The sequence below is a fragment of the Chlorocebus sabaeus genome, chromosome 9 (assembly GCF_047675955.1).
Source record: "Chlorocebus sabaeus isolate Y175 chromosome 9, mChlSab1.0.hap1, whole genome shotgun sequence".
NCBI classification, from domain to species: domain Eukaryota; kingdom Metazoa; phylum Chordata; class Mammalia; order Primates; family Cercopithecidae; genus Chlorocebus; species Chlorocebus sabaeus.
This window is the reverse complement of record NC_132912.1, coordinates 116590736-116614272: the sequence shown is the minus strand read 5'-3', so window position 1 is coordinate 116614272 and position 23537 is coordinate 116590736. Positions and strand designations below refer to the sequence as shown.

At 35.9% G+C, this 23537-nt stretch overlaps 1 protein-coding gene across 3 annotated transcripts in view; it reads right to left on the bottom strand.

The window, feature by feature from the left end:
• NHLRC2 (NHL repeat containing 2) overlaps nt 1–23537 on the bottom strand; it is a 61828-nt gene that overhangs the window by 9849 nt on the left and 28442 nt on the right. For all 3 annotated transcript variants that reach the window (XM_007964123.3, XM_073019382.1, XM_073019383.1), the window contains 6 exons: nt 22444–22573; nt 9443–9542; nt 5744–5975; nt 5050–5172; nt 3919–4128; nt 2622–2841 (listed from right to left, as the gene is read on the bottom strand). In XM_007964123.3, coding sequence (XP_007962314.1) covers nt 2622–2841; nt 3919–4128; nt 5050–5172; nt 5744–5975; nt 9443–9542; nt 22444–22573 — 1015 coding nt within the window. The remainder of the gene's footprint in view (nt 1–2621; nt 2842–3918; nt 4129–5049; nt 5173–5743; nt 5976–9442; nt 9543–22443; nt 22574–23537) is intronic.

The window sequence follows — 23537 nt, the reverse complement described above, 5'->3', positions numbered from 1 at the left end:
TCATTTTAACATATAAAACTCTTTCTAGAAATAAACAGATTATCTGTAACAAAATTAGAATAAACCACTAACAAATTTTAAGCCCTCAAAAATTAAAATCATCTTTAAATGTCTTTATTCATCTCGACCTTCTCTTAGAAGGAACACACGTGACAGTGGGGAAGCACAGACACATACAGACATTCAGCCTAAGAGGGTGGCAGCGTCAAGAGTCAGCATTTGGCAAATATATGAAATGCTTTCCCACCATGTAAATGGAGAACACTGAACATTTTCTAATCACTTATCAATTACTTGGGGCATCTGTACAAAAACTGGACCATCTACTGAGTGTGATGAAATGCTGTCTACTTTTTAGCTTTTCTGTCTCTTTCTTTTGTTCTCAGGATGAGTCAGCCAACTCAGGGTACCTGCCTTTATCAGTCCTCTTGATGTCTCTTTTAATTTATTGCTTTAGTTTACTGAAAAATCAAATTTGAGAAAAATATGTCAAATAAGAGTAAGGTGAAAGATGAGAATCTAGAGAGAGAAGTACAAAACTTCTATGTTGAAGCTATTAAAGAATTCTTTTTAAATTATCTTTAAAATTCTTTGGTTTTCTTTGCTTATTCCTGGACTGGAGGGTATCTTTTATCTTATGCATGACTTTGCTAGAGAGATCAGTAGAGAACTTCTTATATGTTATTTTTGTTTTATTTATTTATTTTGAGACGGAGTCTTGTTCCGTCACCCAGGCTGGAGTGCAGTGGCACCGGGTTCACACCATTCTCCTGCCTTAGCCTCCTGAGTAGCTGGGACTACAGGCACCCACCACCAGCTCGGCTAATTTTTTGTATTTTTAGTAGAGACGCGTATCATCGTGTTAGCCAAGATGGTCTCGATCTCCAGACCTCATGATCTGCCCACCTCTGTCTCCCAAAGTACTGGGATTACAGGTGTGAGCCACTGTGCCCAGCCAACTTCTTATATTTTAAATCAAAGAAAGTAATACTGAGCTATTTTAATGTCCAAATCTAGAAATAAAACAGAAAATGTTTCTTTAGATATTTTTCATATATATCACACACACAATTTGTGAAGTTACAATACACGTAGTGCTTTTATACTGCTTTTTTTGGGCTTAAAACTTGCATATATTCTAACTTCTTTAAGATTATACAGACCAAAATTTGGCTAAAAATAAGTGTTTCTAAAAAACAAGCCAGAAGAGAAAATGTCCTTTAAATATAAGTGTACAAATGTACTCTATAATATTCAAAAACTTTAATTAGGATTATTGCCTGAAAATTATCTGCTCCTATATAACAAAAATGGGGCCAATATCTTAGACAAATTAAATAAAGTCTCTATAGACTACTTTACTTGAATATTATCTGTATTTTATATCCCAATGACTCAATATTAATTAGTGTGTCTGACAATGCAGATAAATGTTAATTTGTCAATATCCTATTTTAAAAATTAATATACTGCTCCCACAGTGACACCATTTAATACAATACTCTTACAGTGACTGCTCTTACAGTTACACTGAGAAAAATTAAATTAATGATCTCCAACTGATGTAATACTTCCAGACTTAAATTGGCAGTCTAGGACTTGCTCCGAACCCACAGATAGCTATGGAGTGGCCAGGGTTTGAGTATTCTTCTGTCTACAAAGCAAGCTCCAAAGGTCCTACTACTACATGGTTAGCCTTCTCCCTTGTGGGGAGTGACAAGCAGTGGTTTCCCTACAGACTCAATCACCCTAGAATCAGCCTCCCAAACACTAACCAGCAGTTCCTCCCAGCTAGTCTACCAAGGTATCGTTATCCTCTTGGTTTAGACACTAAGTTGATATTATAATTGCAGGCCAGTAGCTGCTGCCCTGAGAAAGTCGAAGGTAAGAAGGCATGAATTACCCAGGATTTGGGTAATATACAAAAGTGTGTGAGAGGGTATGAAGGACGAGGAGTTGGGAAGGAAATGGAAAATTGAGTGAGAAAGTGTGAAAGAGCGTGGGAGACCAGGACAGAGGAACATCATTAGAGACCAGTTGTAATTTAGAAGTCCTGAACCACTAAAATTTCACTTTAAAATTTTTGTCCACCAGGTTACAGATGTTGGAAAGCACTACTGCAAGGCAAGCAGTATACTGATTCCTTACCATAGACTAATGAAGTAAGGAGTTAGCTCACACTGTGATTCACAAATAGAAGAAAAGGAGGAATGCGTAACAGTGACTGAAAGGAAGAGTTACAAAAAAAGATGTTAAATAAGGAGGCTCCACTTTATTTTTCTATTTCAGACTTTTTAAGATTCTTTTTGGAACAAGAATAGAATGAAGAACAAGATCAGAATAAGTGATGAGGTATAGGAAAGCCCATATTCCAAGCAATCATGCTAATAACTGACTTGTAACTTTTGGTGAGTTACACTATTCTTTAATAAAAGGGAGGAAAGACTCTTGAAGACTAAAGCAAATGGCCAATGTGGGGTTGGATCCGGATTCGTTTGTTCACATCATCTCCTTCAAATCTTGCCCATACAGAGTAAAAATATCTCCTAACAAATAAAAAATAACTAGATTAAACATCAAGAATGTACGATGTATTAGTATTTGCAAGCTTACACTCATACCTTCAGCTCTTAGAAACCAGCAACTGGGTACTCCTTCCGTTAGCTTTGATCCTGATGGGAGGTCCAATCTGAGTTTGAACTGAAGAGTCTGGCCAGCACACACAGTCACAGGGGAAAGCCTAAGGCTTGGAGCAGATTTAGGTAGTTTGGGTAATGTCTTCTGTTTTTCTACCAGGAATGGGCCATCTACTACAGCATTTTCAGATCTGAAGATGGGGAGCTAGGAAGTAAGAAAATCTGTTATTAAAACATAAGAACTTTATATTAATTATAGAATGAGAAAGCATATTTTTAGACTTTAGTAGAATAATGAAGTTCTATGTCAATGAAACTAATTGCTATTCTAGTTTGAATTAGAATGTGTTGGTTAGAGGCCCTCAAGATTTTTGTAGACACAGAAGTAATTTATCTTAGCAACAACAACAAAACCCAACACTTATGAATGAGACAGAATAAAAGTAACTGTCCACTATATATAGATGGCAGGAGATTAGCAAAAGTTTATAAATTTAAACACAGTAGATAAACATTTTCTTATAATTTTCATTGTCAACTATAAGAAGATGTTACTCATCTTATATCAGAGATCTATGTGAAGAGAAATGACACTTACATTGCAACAGTAATCTGTGTTTTTTATTTTAAAAATATACCATGTAAATTACCAGACTTTCAGAAAAAAACTGCTGCATTTTTTTCAGGTACATGTCATACAACAAGAATTAGTTTATAACAGATATTTCTCCTTGAAAATTCTATAAGAAACCATGTCCATATCTTTAAAAATTGACTATAACTCATTTAAATAAGTTTCTTCCACAATCTTATTTTCAATGTCTTGAGAAATGTGGCTTCTAAAGCTTTTGTTAGATGATTATTTGGTAATGGATTCATCACAGGGAAACAAAGGCTACACGCTGATCTAAAGATCACTGAAAAAAACAAAAAGCTAAATAACCCAACCCACAGAGCAGGTGTATGTACTGTATGTCAGTATGTCTGTACACTTAAAAACAGATCTGAGTCCTCTCCTTTTTTTTTTTCTTGAAGGTTCATTAGATTCTCTCCAATTTCCAGTATTTTTTTCAAACTCTCAGCACAGATGGAACTTTTATTTTAAGAACAGAAGGATATCCTTAAAGCAGTCCTGCTGGTCTCTCTGTCAAAGAACACAACAGAAGCATCCACTTACTACTCTCTTGGAGAGCGCCTAACCAAAAATGCCTGTCAGTGCTGTAAGGATCTTAGTATCATTCTTAAAACCATATCCTTTAACTTACATTTTAAAATTACTTACCACAGATACCATTTTTGTTTCTAAATCCATTATTTTAATTTGATGATTATTGGTGTCTGCCACATACAATAATTGTCCATTCTCTCCAATACACAAGCCTCCTGGTTCATTAAAAGTTGACTCGGTAAAACTGGAACTGGTAACATTATTTGTGTCTCCAGTTCCTGCTAATGTTGTACAGTTTTTTGTTTTTGGATCCACAACTTTAATCTAAAAAACAAAGAACAAAAAAGATCAATCTCATTTTTGCAGTATTGCAGAATATAGTATCAAGCAAGCTAATTTCTGACTGCCATTAATATTCTCAATAAATCTCACAAAAGGAATAGTTATTTCCATATTTTCTTGAAAAGCCAAACATTCAAATTACAGTCTAAGGGGAGATATTCTATTCTAAGAACTAAAAACTACGTAAAATCCCTAGCTCCATCTTGTCTTCTGGAAGCAATCTTTGATGAAATCATTTCTGGAATTAAAAAAAAATTTTTTTAATTGAATTGTGTTTTCTTCACAATGGGACACACTTTCACAACTGAACTGACTTTGTCTTCCTGAGCATCCAGCATTGCCTGAGGATTTGCTAACTTTGTTAAACTTAATGATTGCCAGTTATGTCTCAATTATATTAAATTTATGGTCTCACATCATGAAGTACTGTATGAATACTATCCAGTGATTTTTTGTAAAAAGTAAAAGTGCAATAAAACTTAAAACAATTTAATAGACAAAAATGGAAATGCTGCTGAAAACAAAATTATTTACTAACAGGCACTGTAACTATGCAACAGCTCAAAAACGTTCATTTGTTAGTTGACATATTAATTTCCCTGCTACTTGCCTTCTCTTGATATACTGAATATGTTACTAAGCAGCTTTGATGGGTTACAATTCACAACTATTGGCTATTGCCATTGGAACTGGTTCAGTGCTTTCCCTAGTTCAGAATACCATCATAACCTCTTGGCAAAGAAAGGACCAAGAAAAGAGCAGAACAGGCTGGGTTATAGTTGTCAAATACTGTTACTCCTTTCTACATTTTAGAGTGGCAGTTGTAGGAGGCTCACAGATCTTTCAGCATTTTAAACGCCACACACAAAAAGCAAGATATTATATAATTCTGTCACGACTCACCTTGTGATTGTAGGAGTCTGCCACATAAAGTAAATTCCTTTTTTTGTCCCATGTTACTCCAAGGGGGTGCTGAAGCTTTGCATTGATTCCTACTCCATCAACATCACCAAAAGCAAATAAATTCTTCAATTTTTTTAAAAAGAAAAGAAACAGCAGTTATTATAACTTGTACAGTGTTTTGCTAGGATATGAAGTGAAAATTCAAATAGCTATAAATAGTATTTAAGTTAAAAGGGAAAATGCTGATTTTCATATAAATAGGGTTGGATACTTGATTCAGATTAGAAAAAAATGACAGTATTTTGAACCTGTATTAATCTGTGGTGCTTAGTAGTTTTACTCACAATACTACATCTGGTTAGGAATAGGTCAAATCCACTAGTCTGGTGCTGTTTCCACCCCACTGTCCAACATCTAATTTACATTTTTTTTTTCTTTTCTCCAATAATCAATGCTTCATCCTTTCTTTCTCCCGGAAACCTTAACATTTATACATAATAGAGTCAGTTCACTTTTCTTAGATGGAGTGTTCCTCATGTTGCTTTATACTCACATTTCCTTTGGTTTGACTTTCATTTTGATTCGCAGATAGGCCAAGGATGATCTCTTTTAAATCTTATTAATTTTCTATAATTCACAAAATTGACAGCTTGCTCAGTGTCTGAGCGCACTGTGCAAGAGTGACTGTCCTTACCATGGGGTCTCTTTCTCCTCCTACGAGGTGCTTCACTGCTCCATCTTTCAGAGAAATGGTTCTCACTGTACTGCTCTCACTATCTGCTACAAACAAGCAGCTCCAGGGATCTTCAGAGGCCAAGGAAAGGCCTGAAGGTTGGGCAAAACCTGCCTTGTGAGGATAGGCGTTGTTTCGATTCTCTTCATTTCCACTTCCAGCAAACCTAAGGCAGGTTCCTTTTGTTAACTCACTGAAAAAGACAAGTTCATAGGTGGAGTTAACACGTGGTATATTGTGTGCAATTTAGTTCTTAAATAAATGAATGTAAACAATCAAATCAATAGTGATAAGCCTCGTAAAAAATAAACTAGTGATCTTGGCCTACTTAAATTGTTCGAGTCAGCTTTCACTGTCATTTTTCCAACCATTAACTTATTTACCCACTGTGTAGGGAACTTCTTACTTTACTTTGACATACACAAAACTGAAATCACTTTCAAATGTTAAACGAGTAATCCCTGATAGAGTTAGAATTATAAGATAAAAATAATGATCAGATTATTGATGAGATAGGTTGGTTTTACTACCTCAAATTCTTAACTTCTTAGTTTCATGCAATATGAGGTTCTTGAAAGGGAACTAAAAAGATTATCTAGCCCTTGATAGTTTAAAGCTTCAATTTTCATTAAAAATGTTTTGTGATCTTGTATACAAATAGAGACTAGCAAAAGGAATTAAAGAATAGTTTTAGAAAGATAGCCAGGTCAGACATTACTATTATATGAAAAATGATATAATTGTACATAATTATCTTACAATTGCATGAGATAATTACGTACAATTATATCAATTGTACAAATCAATTTCTTATATACATTAGGGAAATTTCTATTTAAAGAACTATTGCAATGATTCCTTTTGTAATGCAGAGAAAGTTTTAGACCCTGGTTTTTAAGTTTATGCCAGAGAGATTGTAAGGAAGACATGGTAGTGTGTTGCGTTGAGGGAAGAGAGGCAGTTGACTCAGGACACTAAATGAGAGTCTGTGTAAATCATTTCTGAATATGCAAAAGCCTGAATTCACCATCACTTACTGGCTGATATGTTCCCGTAATAAGTTAGGTAAGGAGCAGGGGACAGAGGCAAAGGGATTTAGCATGCACAAAATATGGCCACTTATTCAAGAAATGTATAAACACAGCAAGTACCATGTATGTAATAACTAATATGCTAAACAAATTAATTGAAAGGAGTCTACAAGGAGTCTTAATACTTTAAAAAAGAGTTTTCTTAATTAAATAAAAAAAAGAGTAGGGAGAAACAATAACTCTTAAAATGCTAAGGGTCATTACTACTTGAAGATTGGTAGTAAAGATAATACATCCTTAAAACTAAAATACAGGTCAGTGTAGTCCTAGGGCCAATTTCCTATTATGAAGGAGAATGACAACTCTACTTATGAGGAAATTTAGGCAGCTCTGGACCATCTATCTCTAAAACAGCCATCACCCAGAAGAGCATATTCTGGCAACTTCTGTTACTTCTGTTTGCTGTTTACAATTATGCCTCATGTAAAATCTTATTGGTAATCTCACTGTTCAGGCTACTATCATCTACTGCCTCAATAACAGAAATAGGCTCCTCAGTGGTATCTCTTATCTCTGCCTCTAGTCTTATTCCACTCTGAGTGCTGCTAGTGTTCTTTCAAAAACACAAATCTAATCATGTCACTTCCCAGCTTAAACCTTTCTAGAAAGGCTTGTAGAATATCCAAATCCCTTAAAAGTACTCACAAGGCATGGTGTGATCTGGCTTCTACTGACATCACTAGTGCCAATTCTTGCCTGGAAAACTTCCCACTCTCCCTAACTCCTACTACTCTATCAGGTCTCTGTTTAGTTGCCTCTTCCAAGAAGCCTTCCTTGACAACCAAATCTTACTGATGTTGCGTCTTCCTCTTACTTATATAAGGAACAATTTCAATTTTTTTTTTTTTTAAACAGAGTCTCGCTCTGTCACCCTGGCTGGAGTGCAGTGGCACAATCTCCGCTCACTGCAACCTTCCGCCTCTTGGGTTCAAGCGATTCTCCTGCCACAGCCTCCTGAGTAGCTGGGATTACAGGCGCGCACCACCATGCCCAGCTAACTTTTCTATTTTCAGTAGAGACAGGGTTTCACCATGTTGGTCAATCTGGTCTCGAACTACTGACCTTATGATCTGCCCGCCTCGGCCTCCCAAAGTGCTGGGATTACAGGCATGACCCACCGCGCCTGGCTGAACAATTTCAATTTGCAGTGATTCCTTTTGCACACACTAATTTTTAATTGTTTGCTGATCTGATTCTTCCTCTGTAAGTTCGCTGATGACAGCAACCACATCTTTTCATTTTATCCTTAACATAGTGAGCACATTATTTCATCCCTATTGCCTAGCATATAGTATGTTTCATAAATATTTACTAAATGATTAAATGTCGTAACACATTATATAAATGTGTCCAAAGCAACACGCACAAACATAACACACTATTTGGAATATCTGCTATTTTGAATGATCTATATAAATGATGCTTTCTATTAATGGTAACTTGAGATGATCATCTTCCATGGCTATCTGACAGCCTTTCTGGTTAATGGCTTTTACTCATTTATTCTCAAACCCTTACTGAGCTCCTCTTAGGTACCAAATACTGTGCTAGGTACAAGGGACACAAAAATGAATGGGAGGATTCTTTCCTTTAAGAGACAGTTTAGTAGGAGGAAATGGCTAAAAATAAGAACAGTCAAAAGAGGGAAGAGAGAGAAAGAGGAAGGGGCAGTGGGTTGGGGCAGGAAAACTTAGTGCAGTGATGTAACTACATACCAGGTACGGTGAGGTCACAGAGAAGAGTATGGCCCGTTCTGCCCGGGGTAGTGGGGGAAGAGGAAAGGCTCTAAGGAAAAAATATGAGAAACTTGGCAGACACGACCCTTTCATCCTTATATCCTTGTGACAGCAAAGCCACCTATGTTTACTGTACATGTTAGGCACCATGCCAAGCTCTCCACATGTATTATTAATCCTCAGAGCAAGCCTATGAGGTAATATCAAGAAGGAAACTGAAGCTTCGGAAGTTCAAGTGGCTCTCCTAAACTCACACAGATAATAAATGGCAGAGCCAGGATTCAATCTCAGGCCTGACTACAAAAACTGAGTTATTAAGCACTCTGCTATGTGGTATTCAACTATTTGAATGAATTATTAGAAATAGTTCAACTATGTCTTAAAAGATAAGGGCCCACTGAATATTCTTAGTTCTCTTCCTAGACATTAAGGCGAATGATTCTTTGCAGGTTCCCTGAAGTGAAGTGTGGCCCTAAGACTTACTCTGGCTGATAAAATGAGAGTAGAAGTGATGTGTGTCAGAGGAGAAATTTTAAGAGTCAGTGAGTAACTTACCACCTCTTTCTCTCTCCCTGTGCCAGGATGACTGGCAAAGCTCCCCACAGCTCCAGGCTGTTTCATCAGCCTGGGCAACAGAGTAGTGGTCCCAGTGAACCCATGTGAGTGAGCAAGAAACACACCTTGCTTTAAGCCACTGAGAATCTGCATTGTGTGCTATGGCAGTATAACCTAGCACATCCTGACTGGTACAGTGAGGATAGTGATTTTGAAAAAAGAAACTCTATGAACACCAAAGTAGTACAGTCTACTCAAAGAGAGAGGCTGTCACTTACTTTTTCTTTGGCAGTTTGCCAGAGTCCAGTAGGAGTGCCCATATCTGATGAGTCCCTGCCATGGCTATCCACAAAATGTCACCTCTTTGGACCTCTGAACCTTTATAAGAATAAATCATTATTATTATATACATATCTGGTTAATACAAATACTCCAATGGTTTTAAAATGTTAAATTTATGGACGATAACAATATGTTTATGAATCATCTGATAAATAAAAATATTTCCAATGTTTCAAGTTATCTTTGAAAATTTTGTTTTCTTGTGAAAGGTTTACTTTTTTAGACTTGGTTTTACCCACAACAATTTCACAGGAATCCAAAGTATTCTCACTAGGAACACGTCCTCTGCATCTCTGCATCTGAACTCTGCCTCAGCAGTTTGTTAATTTTACAGTCAGCATTAACAACATTTTTAAACATTTGATTTCTTATTTTACATGACACAAACTATTAGAAGTGACACTGGCACACATATATTCTGGGGACTGTCTCTGCTTAATCACCTTAAAACTACATCAAAAGCTTCCCACAATTAATTTTTAGTATACCACAGTGTTTCAGTTATTCTAGAGCCACAACCTGGGACTACTAAAATGAACAGGAAACATAAGCTAATAAAATATTCCGTTATTTTAGATATGCTGACATTCAAATAAAAGGCTCAAAGCATGTGATGCACTCAGAGTAATGCTTAGAGGCAACATCACTCAAATGTTAGCCATGATCATTTAGTGAATCTGGACCTTAATTTTACAGTATTTGTACTAGGAAAATATAAATACTTTTACAAACTGAACAGCCCTTCAATAGACACCATAGAGGGTAAAAAGTATAATACAACCTCTTCCACTTAGGAAGTTCGTTAATTTTACAGTATTAACAATGCATATATTACCATCAGATGATATTTGGTACCTAAGAAAGCATTCAGTTTAGAATTGCTTATTTATGTTAAACCTACCATAAATCTAAGATAATAAATTTTTTAGTATTAAACAATGAAAATGAATGAGTTTTATGTTCATGCATAGTCACTGGTATTATCAACTATGGAAATGACCAAGCAAAACAAAAACTTTTAGGAGGTAATAGGAATAAAAACATGGAAAGCCCACGAAAATGAACAATTTTACTCATTCTAACTTAATTTGGAATGTTTTTCACTCACAATATTTCAAAGCCTTTACTGGTTCAAATACTGCTTTTTTCTTTTTTTTTGAGACAGTCTCACTCTGTCCCCCAGGCTGGAGTGCAGTGGCACGATCTCAGCTCACTGCAAGCTCCGCCTCCTGGGTTTATGCCATTTTCCTGCCTCAGCCTCCCGAGTAGCTGGGACTACAGGCGCCCGACACCACGCCCGGCTAATTTTTTGTATTTTTAGTAGAGATGGAGTTTCACCATGTTAGTCAGATGGTCTCAATCTCCTGACCTCGTGATCTGCCCTCCTCGGCCCCACAAAGTGCTGGGATTACAGGCGTGAGCCAACGTGCCTGGCTGGTTCAAATATTTTTAAAATGCTTCATGAAAAAATGTAAATGATTATGTTTTCAAGTCCTCTATCCAGTTCTCTCATTTCTCCGAATGAAATGTAATTACTCTTGTGGCAATGTGACAGACCACTAAAAGAAGAGGGCTCCTGAAAGCATTCCTTCACCAATTCCTTAGCTTTGGAACCAGGTGGGTCTGGATTTGAATTGTAGCTACATCACTTTCTAATGTGTGTGCCTCAATTTCCTCATCTGTAAATTGAGCACACCATCACTCTCTACATAAGATTCCTGGAAGGAATAAAACAGTGTAAGCAAAGCACCTAACATGATGCCTGGCACCTTGTTAGGTGCTAAACAATTTGCTGTCTTTCAGCTTCTATGCCTAGTGTGCTCCCTCCTTTCCCATCCTAGAAAGGTTACATCCAGATATGAACATTCAGAGATCTCTGCTCAAGCTTCTTCCCTACTTCCCTGCCACCCCCCCACACACCCATCATTCTTAGCTCCTTACCTTGCCTATTTTTCACTGTAGCGTTTATCACTATCTTACATGTTACATATTTATTAATTTACTGCCTTTCTCTTCTACTGAGCATAAGGTCTAAGAGGCTAGCAGCTTTGTTTTATTCAGTTTTATTAGCAACGCATAGAATAGTGCTTGGCATGTGCCAAATACTCAGTAGGTATTTATTTGTTGAATAAGTAAACTTTCCCCTAGAAATCACAAAAAAGAAAAAAAGCCTTAAAACTATCCTAATGATGGCTGGTATTTCCTAATAGTACTACTGATTCATCTCTAATCCCAGAAGTCTGCTATACATGTAAACCTGTGCTATTATCCTCTCAAACAATGATGCTGAATGGGAGTGGCAGCCCACCCTAAAAAATGCTGTGGATATTTGATGGGTAATATATTATATGATAATATAGTCACGCCAGATCATTTACATGATGACTACACTATTTTATTATAAATTACCCTTATTTCTTCTCTATTTTTTTATATATATATATATAAAATACATAGCACAAGTGGATTATATTACCTATGAATTTCACTTTAGGTATGGTAAAGGAGGCTTTTCTTAAAATGTATTATAGGAAGGGGATTTGGGATCCGATAGGGCTGAGAACTCCAAAGCCACCCATAACAATAAAGCCTTTCAGTATCTCTAACAAGCTTCCATTCACGATAAAAACTCTCAGCAAACTAGGGTCAGAAGGTAATTTATTTAATCTTATAAAGAACATTTTTAAGAGTCACAGCAAACATCCTACTTAAGAATAAAATACTACAAACATCCCCCGAGAATAAAAATGAAACAAAGATACCCACTATCAACACTTCTATTTAACACCTTATGGAGGTCCTAGTTTGTGCAATAAAGAAGGAAAAAGAAGCAAAGCACAAAAAGATTAGAAATAAAACTGTAGTTATTAGCAGATTACATAATTACGTACACAGAAAATCTTTACAATTTTATAGAGGAATTTAGCAATGCTGTTGGGTATAGGGTCAATAAGCAAGGATAAATTCTTTTATCGGTTTACAGCAGCAAATAAATATAAAAGAAAATTTGTAACGCCATTTAAAAACATCAAACACCTAAGGGTAAATCTAGCGAGATTTATAAGCCTTCTACACTGAGAATCATTATTGAGGGAAATACAGACAGATATTTTTATACAACTTATCTTGATTGAAAAGTCAGCTCCAGCCAACGTTAGGACCTTTTGGGTAACAAGACTGCAAGCAATGTTGACCAAGTAAATGAAAGTAAAAACACTCCGTCCTTTCAGCTTCTCAGGTCATAAGCTTTGGAGTCACCTTTAATTCCTCCTTTCTCTCACATGTCACGCATGATCCATCAGCAAATTATGTAGGCTCCTTATTCAAAATATATCCAAAATCTGATCACTTCTCACTACCTCCACCTTGACCTAAGCCACCATTAGGGATTACTGTTAAGAATTCCCTCTGAACTGGTTTGTCACCCTGTTCCCACCTTGAAAACTGCCTCTTTCTTTCTCTTTCACATCAATGTCCCACTCCAAGAAAACCTCAGAAGAGTGACTTAGGCAAATTTAGCTCTAAGCTTTAGGAACAAAAACATTTGCTTTTCTTAACTTGCTTTTAGAGCCTCTGTCTTGGCAAAGGAGAGCTATGTTGGTGCAGAGTTGAGTGAAAGATCAAATTTAACTCCATTATCTAGTTCTCCAAACAGGTCGGTCTAGCTCAGCTGGGGCTTACTGTAATAAGGCAAAAGCTTCCCAGTGATAGATAAAGTATGGGCATTGGTTTAGTTTTGGTCTCTGTGTATTTATTTCCTTCAGATGCCCGAGGAATGAGAAAAAGTAGAGAAGCAGCGGCAGTGTCAGGTCAGGGTTCAGGTGTTTGGAATTCTACACACCAACTTATGAGGATAATGACTATCATCACCCAGGTCACTTTCTGTGTTGATGGTACCGAGCTAATCATTTTACATGGATTGTTTCCTTCAATTTAACAATCTTAAGAAGTCTTATTATCATCATCTTCATTTTATAAAAAGCCAGCTTCAAAGAGGCTAAATAATTTGCTGAAATTCACCCAGCTAAACTTGGAAAATGAATTCATTAGTGAATCTGACTCTAGATTATGAGTGTTCTGATGAGAATGAAGGAACTATGGAAGTCAGCTTGTGCTCTTTGGTTCAGTTCTCTGCTTGCCCCCTTTTCGCCCTCCCTTCTGCCTCTATTAGCTCTGGTAACAAGCACTCAAGTGCATTTCTGTCTGTGAGCAGAAACAGGGATCTGATTAAATGTACCCACAGCCTTCTACTCCGGGATGCATAGTGAGGTTTACCCCTCTGCTTTTCTCTCCCTGTACCCCTGGGAATGGTCTATGGTTGGATAATGTCTTTAAAGTTTATTTTCTAGTCCCTTGCCTTCCCATTTTTGGTTTGGTTCAGACCATTAGCATCTGTTCGTGACACTTTATGACAAAATTCTTATCTTATAGAAAACAGTGACAACAGTAAACACGTATATTATATTACGCTTTCTATGCACCAGACACTGTTCTAAGAGCTTTACATATATTAATTCTTATCCTCATGATAAGCCTTTCAGGTAGGTACTATTTGTATCGTCAATTTAGATGGGGAAGTTGAGGTATAAAGAGGCTATGAAACTTGTCCAAAGTCGCACAACTACTAAGATGTGGACCTGCAAACCTAGCTGGTCTGGCTCCAGAGTCCCTGCTCACAGCCACTGTGTTAGAACTGAAGAGTTTGTTTTTGTAAACAAAATGAAAATTAAAAAAAAAAAAAAGTAGGCTGTCATTTATGTCTATCAAAGTAACAAGAGTCATATTAACAATTTACAACTGTTCATCCTGGAGTGTGGACTCCAAAGCACATAGTTCCATCACTGAGTACGGGTATTAGTTTTGTTCCCTCTAACAAGAATGTGGTAGTCATGAACATTTCCATTTTAAATTAAGAGTATACTTAGACCTGCACAACAAACCTGCACACATACCCCCAAATCTAAAACAGAAGGTAAAATTACAAAACAGAATGCACTTAATATTACTGACTTTCAACAGTCACAAATTAAAACTTTTTTTAAAAGGACAATGACAGAGGCTGAAAAGGTTTTGAGAATATTTTTAAAGGCAAAACTCACTCATAATTATCAGTAGAGATCAGAGAAATATTATTAGAAAACAGAAATAAAATCAACAAAGTATGAACATAAAAATTACCTGAAATCCAGCTTTTAAAAAATTCTGTCATTTTAAGCACCTATGACTAGAACCCTCCTAACAGCATCTGTGAAATTCTCCATCAGTGCTTCTACACAGATTTGCTTCTACAAAGTCTCTAAACCTCTTATGAATCAAAGTCTTAAGCCACTAGGGAAAGGCAGCAAAGCTGGTCATTTTGCAGAGAGCACAGGAAAACACCTGTGGGAAAAGGAGATGAAAAAATGCTTTACTGTCACCAAGCAGAGTTCTCATTCTGCTAGGGGAGAAGCAGGAGGCTCCCCAAACCAATCACAGACACAAGACAGAGTTTAGCTGCCAGAGAGAGGAACAGCAACAATGAAAAAGCTCCCCGCATCCTTTCCTCAAGGCCTAGGCACTCAGGGCCTTCCCAAGACTGAGGCTGAACAACAGAGAACACCCCCATCCACAACACAAGCCTGGGGCAGAATAACAACCAGTAGCAGTCTATCCCTGGGATGACTGCAAGAATGGAGAGAGGGAACCACCATGTGGCTTCGTTGTACAGGGATGACTGAAAGCTGAGAAACACTGAGAAAACCTTCCATCAAATCTAGGCCCATGTACTGAAGCAGAATCAGAAGGCAAAAGCTGCCCAACTAGAGGAATTTTTAAAATATGGTGCACTGACACAGCAATAATAAAACCAAGGCCCAGCTCAGCTCCTGACCAAATTGACTCAATCTTTCCTAAGTACTATTTATCTCAGCCTCTATTGCTTTATACAAGATGACTGACATATAATAAATAATGAGAAGACACACATAAAAGCAAAAAAATTACCCACTTCCAAGTAACAAAGGAATGATCAGAAACAGACTTGAGGATAGTCCCCAAATTTGGAACTATCTAATACAGACTTTGAAATAACTATGCATAGTATGTTAAAGAACCTAGAGAAAAAGGTGGCCAACACACCTAAATAGATAAGGAATTTCAGCAGAGATCAATCTGTAAGAAATGCAAATGCTATATTAAAAAGGCATAATATTAGAGACGAAAAATTCCTTCTACAAATGATATGGTTTGGCCGTGTCCCCACCCAAATCTCACCTCCAATTGTAATCTGAACATGTCGAGGGAGCGACCTGGTGGAAACTGATTGGATCATGGGGTTAGTTTCCCTCATGCTGTTCTCATGATAGTGAATGAGTTCTTACGAGATCTGCTTGCTTGGTAAGTGTCTGGCACTTCCCCCTTGGTACTCTCTTGGCTGCCTGCTAAGTAAGATGTGCCTTGTTTCCTCCTCACCTTCTGCCATGATTTTAAGTTTCCTGAGGCCTCCCCAGTCATGCGGAACTGTGAGGTAATTAAACCTCCTTTCTTTATAAACTAGCTAGTCTCAGGTAGTATCTCTATAGCAGTATGAGAATGGACTAATACAACAGGCTCATCAGTTGACTAGACACAGCTGAAGAAAGAATTAGTGACTCTGAAGATAAATTGGTAGAAATTACCAGTACAAAAAGAAAAAAAAGAAGAGTGAATAAAAAGAACACAATATGCAAGAGTTATTGAATATAATATTAAGAGGAAATCTAACATATGAGTAACTGAAGTCCCAGAAAGAGAAAGACAGAAAGGGGCAGAAAAAAATATCTGAAGAGACAATGAGTGAGAATTTCTTGAAAATAATGAACATCAAACCACAGATTCAAGAACTCTAAGCAGGATAATTCTTAGATATATCAAACTGCTGAAAACCAAAGATAAAATCTTAAAAGCAACCAGAGAAAAAAAATACACTTTACATGTAAAGAAAAGAGATAATATTAAAACAGATGTCTTGTGGAAAACTATGTAAGTCAAAAGACAATGGAGTGATATCTTTAAAATATTAAAAGAAAAAAATGTTAATCTAGATTCACATATGGAGTAAAAATAACTTTCAAAAATGAAAGCTAGATACTTTTTCAGACCAGAATAAAGGCAAGAGAAGTCACTGCCAGTAGACCTGTGTCATAAGAAGTTCTTCAGACAGAAGCAATGACTCCCAACAGACATTTGGGACTTTAAGAAAACAGCCACTGTGGAAAACAGTCTGGCAGTTTTTTGTACACATTCACTTACCATATGACCCAGTAAGCTCATTCCTAGGCATTTGCCCAAGAGAAGTGAATGCACATTACCACAAAACAAAAACTGTGCACATATGTTTATGGAGGTTTTTTATAGCCACTGAAAACTAGAAATACCTTCAAATGTCTATCAACTGGTGAATGAATAAACAAACTGTGGTAGAGCCATACAATGAACTCAGTGAAAAAAGAGAACAAATTACTGATACATGGAACCACAGGGATGAATCTCAAAAGCATTATGCTAAATGGAAGAAGCCAGACATGAAAGATGACAGAGAACAGGAAAGAGATCACTGCTGCCAGTTGCTGGGGTCAGTGCGGTGATGGTGGGGGGAGACTCAACCACAGGCTATGAAATAACTTTCTGGGATGAAAATATTCTGTATCTTGACTGTGTAAAAGTTACAAGACTGCAAATATTTGTCAAATTTCACAGAATTATATACCTAATAAGGGTAAATTTTACTTTATATAAATTATACCTAATTAACCTAAAAAAACTTAATACCAAGTCAATGTGATAAGGCAGTATAAGAATCTTCTCTCAAATTTTAGACATAAAGATATACTTCTTATTTTAACAAAACAAAAATGTATTAGTCATACCGCATCAAATTTATTCCTTCAAAACTTCCTGTGTCATCTGATTTTTTTAAAGCAAAAATATTTTTTTCTTGGTATTTTATATCATATTAATAATGGGAGTCAGAGAAGCATATTATTGAAGCACATAAATACCAACACTGTAAATTATCAGACTAGCATACTAAATAGTTGGATTTCAACCATTAAAGGTTGTAGAAGAATGGCTAAATTTCTATCTAGGGAAATTGTTGATTAAAGGGCCAAGAAAGGTTAACGGGATTCTGGCACATTATCCTTTCTATAAATGACTCAAAATCAGGTAAAGTCTTAAAGTACTTAGATACTGATAGGGGTTTTGGCTGGGCGCAGTGGCTCACACCTGTAATCCTAGCACTTTGGGAGGCCAAGGTGGGCGGATCACTCGAGGTCAGGAGTTAAGAGACCAGCCTGGCCAACATGGGGAAACCCCATCTTTACTAAAAATACAAACATTAGCCAGGCATGGTGGTGCACACCTGTAATCTCAGCTACTCGGGAGGCTGAGGCAGGAGCATCGCTTGAACCCGGGAGGGAGAGGTTGCAGTGAGCTGAGATCACGCCACTGCACTCCAGCCAAGGTGATAGGATGAGACTCAGTCTCAAAAAAAAAAAAAAAAAAGAGATGCTGATAGAGGTTTCAACCTTAGTGTCTTTCAGGTTGTTGTCTGGTATGAATGGAGTCAACAGAGACCTGATACACATTTTAGAAACATTACAATGTACCTGCTGAAAAAATGAACTTACTGTAGTAATTATTTTTGGTGTATGATGTTCTGACCATACTGAAAATTAAAAAATGAACACAGATAAAACGTAATTTTGTAAAAGTCACTTTATACTAATTATTTTATGACTCTACAGTATAGTTGGGTTAAATATTCAGATACTATTTAAAATAAACACATGCCTTTACATATTACATGTAGGTTTAAAATAATGAGATATTTCTAGTATCTTTCCTACATCTCTTTTTTCAAATTTTTAATTGACTAATAATAATTGTGTACATTTGTGGGGTACATCGTTTTGATCTATGTGTACACTGTAGAAAGATTCACTCAAGCTAAATAACATATCTATGACCTTACCAACATTTTTTTCTGTGGTGCAAATGTTATTCTTTTAGCAGTTGTGAAATAATAACTACAGGTCACCATGCAGTGCACAATTATCTCTAAAACTTATTCCTCCAACTGAAACTTCGTACCCTTTGATCAACCTCTTCTCTTTCCCCATACCTTCCCTTATTCCTAGCCTCTAGCAACCACTTTTCTACGTTCCTTTTCTGAGATTTTCTTACAATATTTTTTAAATTTATTTTTTATTTTAAAATTTCTTTTGTAGAAATAGTGTCTCACTATGTTGACCAAACTGATCTCAAACTCCTGGCCTTAAGAATTCCTCTCACCTTAGCTTCCCAAAGTGCTGGGATTACAGGCATGAGTTATCATGCCCAGCCTAAGACTGATGTTTTTAGATTCCCACAAGTAAGATCATACAGTATCTGTCTGTGTTTGGCTTATTTCACTTAGCATAATGTCCTCTGCTTCCATCCATGTTGCCATGAATGACAGTATTTAAAGCTGTATAGTACTCCAGTGTGTAGATACACATTTTCTTTTTGTTTTTTTAGACACGGAGTCTTGCTCTGTTGCCCAGGCTGGAGTGCAGTGGCATGATCTTGGCTCACTGCAACCTCCGCCTCCCGGGTTCAAATGATTCTCCCACCTCAACCTCCCAAGTAGCTAGGATTACAGGCACCTACTATCATGCCCGGCTAATTTTTGTATTCTTGTAGAGACGGGGCTTCACCATGTTGGCCAGGCTGGTCTTGAACTCCTGACCTCAAGTGATCTGCCCACCTCAGCCTCCCAAAGTGCTGAAATTACAGGCATGAGCCACCAGGCCCAGTCTTAGATATACATTTTCTTTATCCATTCATCCACTGATGGACACATGGGTTGCCGCCATATCTTAGCAATTGTGAATAATGCTGAAATAAATATAGGAGTGCAAATATCTCTATGACATAGCAATTTTAATGCCTTTGTTAAGTTGGACTGCTGGATCATATAAATATTCTATTTTTAGCTTTTCGAGGCACCTCCATACTATTTTCCAAAATGTCTGTATTAATTTACAATCCCAACAGTGTACAAAGGTTCTCTTTTTTCCACATCCTCATCAACATTTATCATTTGTCTTTTTGATAAAGTCATTCTAACAGGTGTGAGGTAATATCACATATTGCTTTCATTCTCATTTCCTTGATGATTGATGAATATTTTCTCATATATCTGCTTGCCATTCATATCTCTTTTGAGAAATGTTTGTTGATACCCTTTCCCTATATTTTAGTCAGGTTGTTTTCTTGATATTGAGTTGTTTGAGTTCCTCACATATTTTGGATATTAGCCCCTTATCAGTTACATGGTTTGCAGATATTTTCTCCCAACCCATAGGTTGTCTCATTCTGTTAATTGTTTTCTTTGCTGTATAGAGCTTCTTAGTTTGATGCAATCCCATTGGTCTATTTTTGCTTTTGTTGCCTGTGTTTTTGGAGTCCTAGCCAAGAAATCATTCATTGCCCAGATCAATGTTGTAGAGCTTTTCCTGTTTTCTTCTTGTGACTTTACTGTTTCAGGACTTATAAGTCTTTAATCTATTTTGAGTTGGTTTTTGTATATGATAGGGTCCAATTTCATTCTTCTGCATGTGGATATCCAATTTTCCCAACACCATTTGTAGGAGGAATTGTCCTTTCCACATTGTGTGTTCTTGGCACTTCTGTTGAAAATCATTTGACTGTAAATACTTGGGTTTATTTCTGGGTTTTCTATCCTGTTATATTGGTTGATGTGTGTGTTTTTATAACAGTACCATGCTATTTTGATTACAACAGCTTCATAGTTTGAAATCAGGAAGTGTGACGCCTCCAGCTTTGTTCTTTCTGCTCAATACTGCTTTGGCTATTCATGATCTCTTCTAGATCCATACACATTTTAAGATAGATTTTTTCTATTTCTAAGAAAAATGACAACACAGTTTTGATATAAATTACACTGAATCTGTAGAATGCTTTGGGTAGTATGAACATTTTAACAATATTAATTCTTCCAATCCATGAACATGGGATAGCTCTCCATTTATTTGTCTTCTTCAAATTATTTCATCAATGTTTTATAGTTTTCTGTGTACAGATCTTTCCACCTCCTTGGTTAAATTTACTCTTAACTATTTTGCTTTTTTAAATGCTACTGTCAATGAAATTGTTTTCATAATTTCCTTTTTGGATAGTTCACTGTTAGTATATAGAAACACTATTAATTTTTGTATGTTGATTTTGTTATCTTTAACTTTACAAAATTTATCAGCTCTAACAGTCTTTTGGTGTAGTCATAAGGATTTTCTATATATAAGATCATGTCCATCAGCAAACAGAGACAATTTCACTTTTCTTTTCCCATATGGATGCCTTTTATTTCTTTTTCTTACCTAATTGCTCCTCCTCCCATAAGGAACCATTAGTATAAAAATGTACATTTATCATTCTTCTTACTTTTTAACTTTATTATGTCTGAATGGATCTCCCAATGCTTGTATTAAATGCTATTGTACTTGCTATAAAAGAAGTCACATTGTAGATTTCTACAAAGAAATTATATTGTACATATGCTGTAACTTTCTTTTATCACTCAAAATATCCCTTGTTATATTTGTCCATGCTGCTAAATGTAGCTTGTAGTTTGTTTACTTGCACTATAGAACAACTCATGTAATAAATAACATCATACTAAAATATGATTTAGTAAAAATAATCATAAGTAGAGCAAATAAGGCAGGGAGATAAAAGTGAAAAGTACTGGTGAAGATTTGGCCCTGGAATTATTTAGAATTGCTAGTGCATGGTATTAAATGGAGACTGAGTTTTAGTTCACTGTATTAATATTTCAAAATTCTCTACATATGAAGTATCCCTTTAGTCAGATGCACTGCTCCTACTATACCATCCCCCTTGGTGAGCTACAAAACAAATTATAAATGTTTACAACACACAATTCCGCAAATAGAATTCTCAAAAATAACCTATACAAAATACTTAAGTGTTAAGTGCAGGTAGTACTAGAAGTTCACTCATTTATTTTATGAATTATTAAGTGCTTTATAAAAGTTAATAACAAAAAAAGTAGGGTCTTTGAATCATAATTAAATTGGCATCATAAAAGAAAATTACCTCAAATGTAAAGCCTTTCAACTAAGCAGGTACTTATATACTCTTCAAATATATGAAGACAACACCAACGATTTAGTCCAAAATTCCATTTTCGATGTATTCTAACTTTGTTTACTCATCAATCCAATTTTAGACATGTAAATGACCATCTCAGTATCACTGACAGCCGATAAAATATAAGAATACTAGTAAGAGTACTCCTGGGTTTCTTTTAGTCAATTAATATAGATAATAAAGGTAACATTATGCTTCATTCATTATCAATGTCTACACAATTCAGTAGGGTAAAAGTTTAATTGTTCAAAAGAAGCTATCATACTTTAATATAAATTTTTTAAATCTAAAGCAAAAGCAGCTGCCTCTTTTTCTTTTTCGAACTGGAGTATATAACGACACTGTAAGTTCCTTATTTATGAATAACAAATTTATTTTTATTATTATTGATTACTGTTCATGAACAATCTTCTGAAGTTCTGAAACTATAATCCTTTCAAAATAAGAAATTCAGAACTACATTAATTGGAGGGTGCATCTAATATATAATTCTTTAGAGTAACACATAGTCTTATAGATAAAATAAAATAGGTAATATTATATATAATACATACTCTAGTATATATAATATATGACTATATTACTGCTAGCTTTGTTTTTACACAATTAACAAACTCTGAGGCAAAGGTATAAAAGTATAAAATAATTAGCAATAGAATTAATCCAAATGACCATCTCAAGAATATTTTTAAAACTTATATGAAGCAAAATTTACTTTTACATTTAATATCAAAAGTTCACATACCTGATGTTCCAAAAACTACATCCCAAGGGGAACTAATGGGTTGTTGTTCTCCTTTTGCTCCACCTTCTTTATCTGTACCTTGAATTCCAATGCCAGCTACAGTGCTCACCTTCTCAGCCTCTAGGTCAATCTATAGAAATTGAAAGGATGGTTTTATGCAAGGAAAGTTACTTTTGCTTTTGTCTTTTGCTGTGTAAAGATTTTCAATAGAATATTTAGAGTGTATGTGCAATATAAAGTTTTATTTTTAAAAAGGCCAATCAATTACAGCATGAACTTCTTATTCAAAAGCACATAACCAGTCCCTTTCATTTCCCCACCTGTCCATTCTTCCACTTTTCCCCTCTTATCCCCGTCTCCCATCATGCCTCCAGATCTGGCATTGACCTCATCTTAACTAAACAAAAATTTTAAAATGAAATTTTAAAACACAATGTAGCAAAATACATGTTTCTAAAAGTTAAATGCACATATTTCAATTGTGCTCAGTTAGTGATCGACACACATTAAAACTTGTATGTGCCAAGCACTGATCCAACAGTGAGGAAGCCAATCAGCCATCCAGCCATGCTCATAGCTATATGACGATTTTAATATTTTAGAGAAAACTAAAACACAGATCGTTAAGTAACTTTTTCAACATCCCACAGTTGGTAAGTCAAGAATCTGGGACCTGAACCCAGGTAGTTTCATGACACTATACCGACTTTACTTCATAAACTGAAAAACTAATGTATTCTACTGGGAAAATATGTTCTGCTTTCATCTCCTGAGACCCTTCCCCCAACATTGCATTGGGAAAATTTTCAAACACACAGGAAAGTTAAAAGATTTTTGTAACAAACATCCATATACCTACCACTTAGATTCTATTCAATATTTCACTTAACTTCTTTATTATATATTTTATCCAGCTATCAACAGAAAGAAATTTTCCTTACTTCACAGATATCTTATTCCTCAAAGCTACACCAAATATTACACTTTTAGGTAAAATTTACATGTATTCCCTTTAAGATGATGAGCATCACAGGATACCCACCATCAATGCTAATGCTTAAAAGCAAGAGAGGTACTGGTCAGCAATATAATAA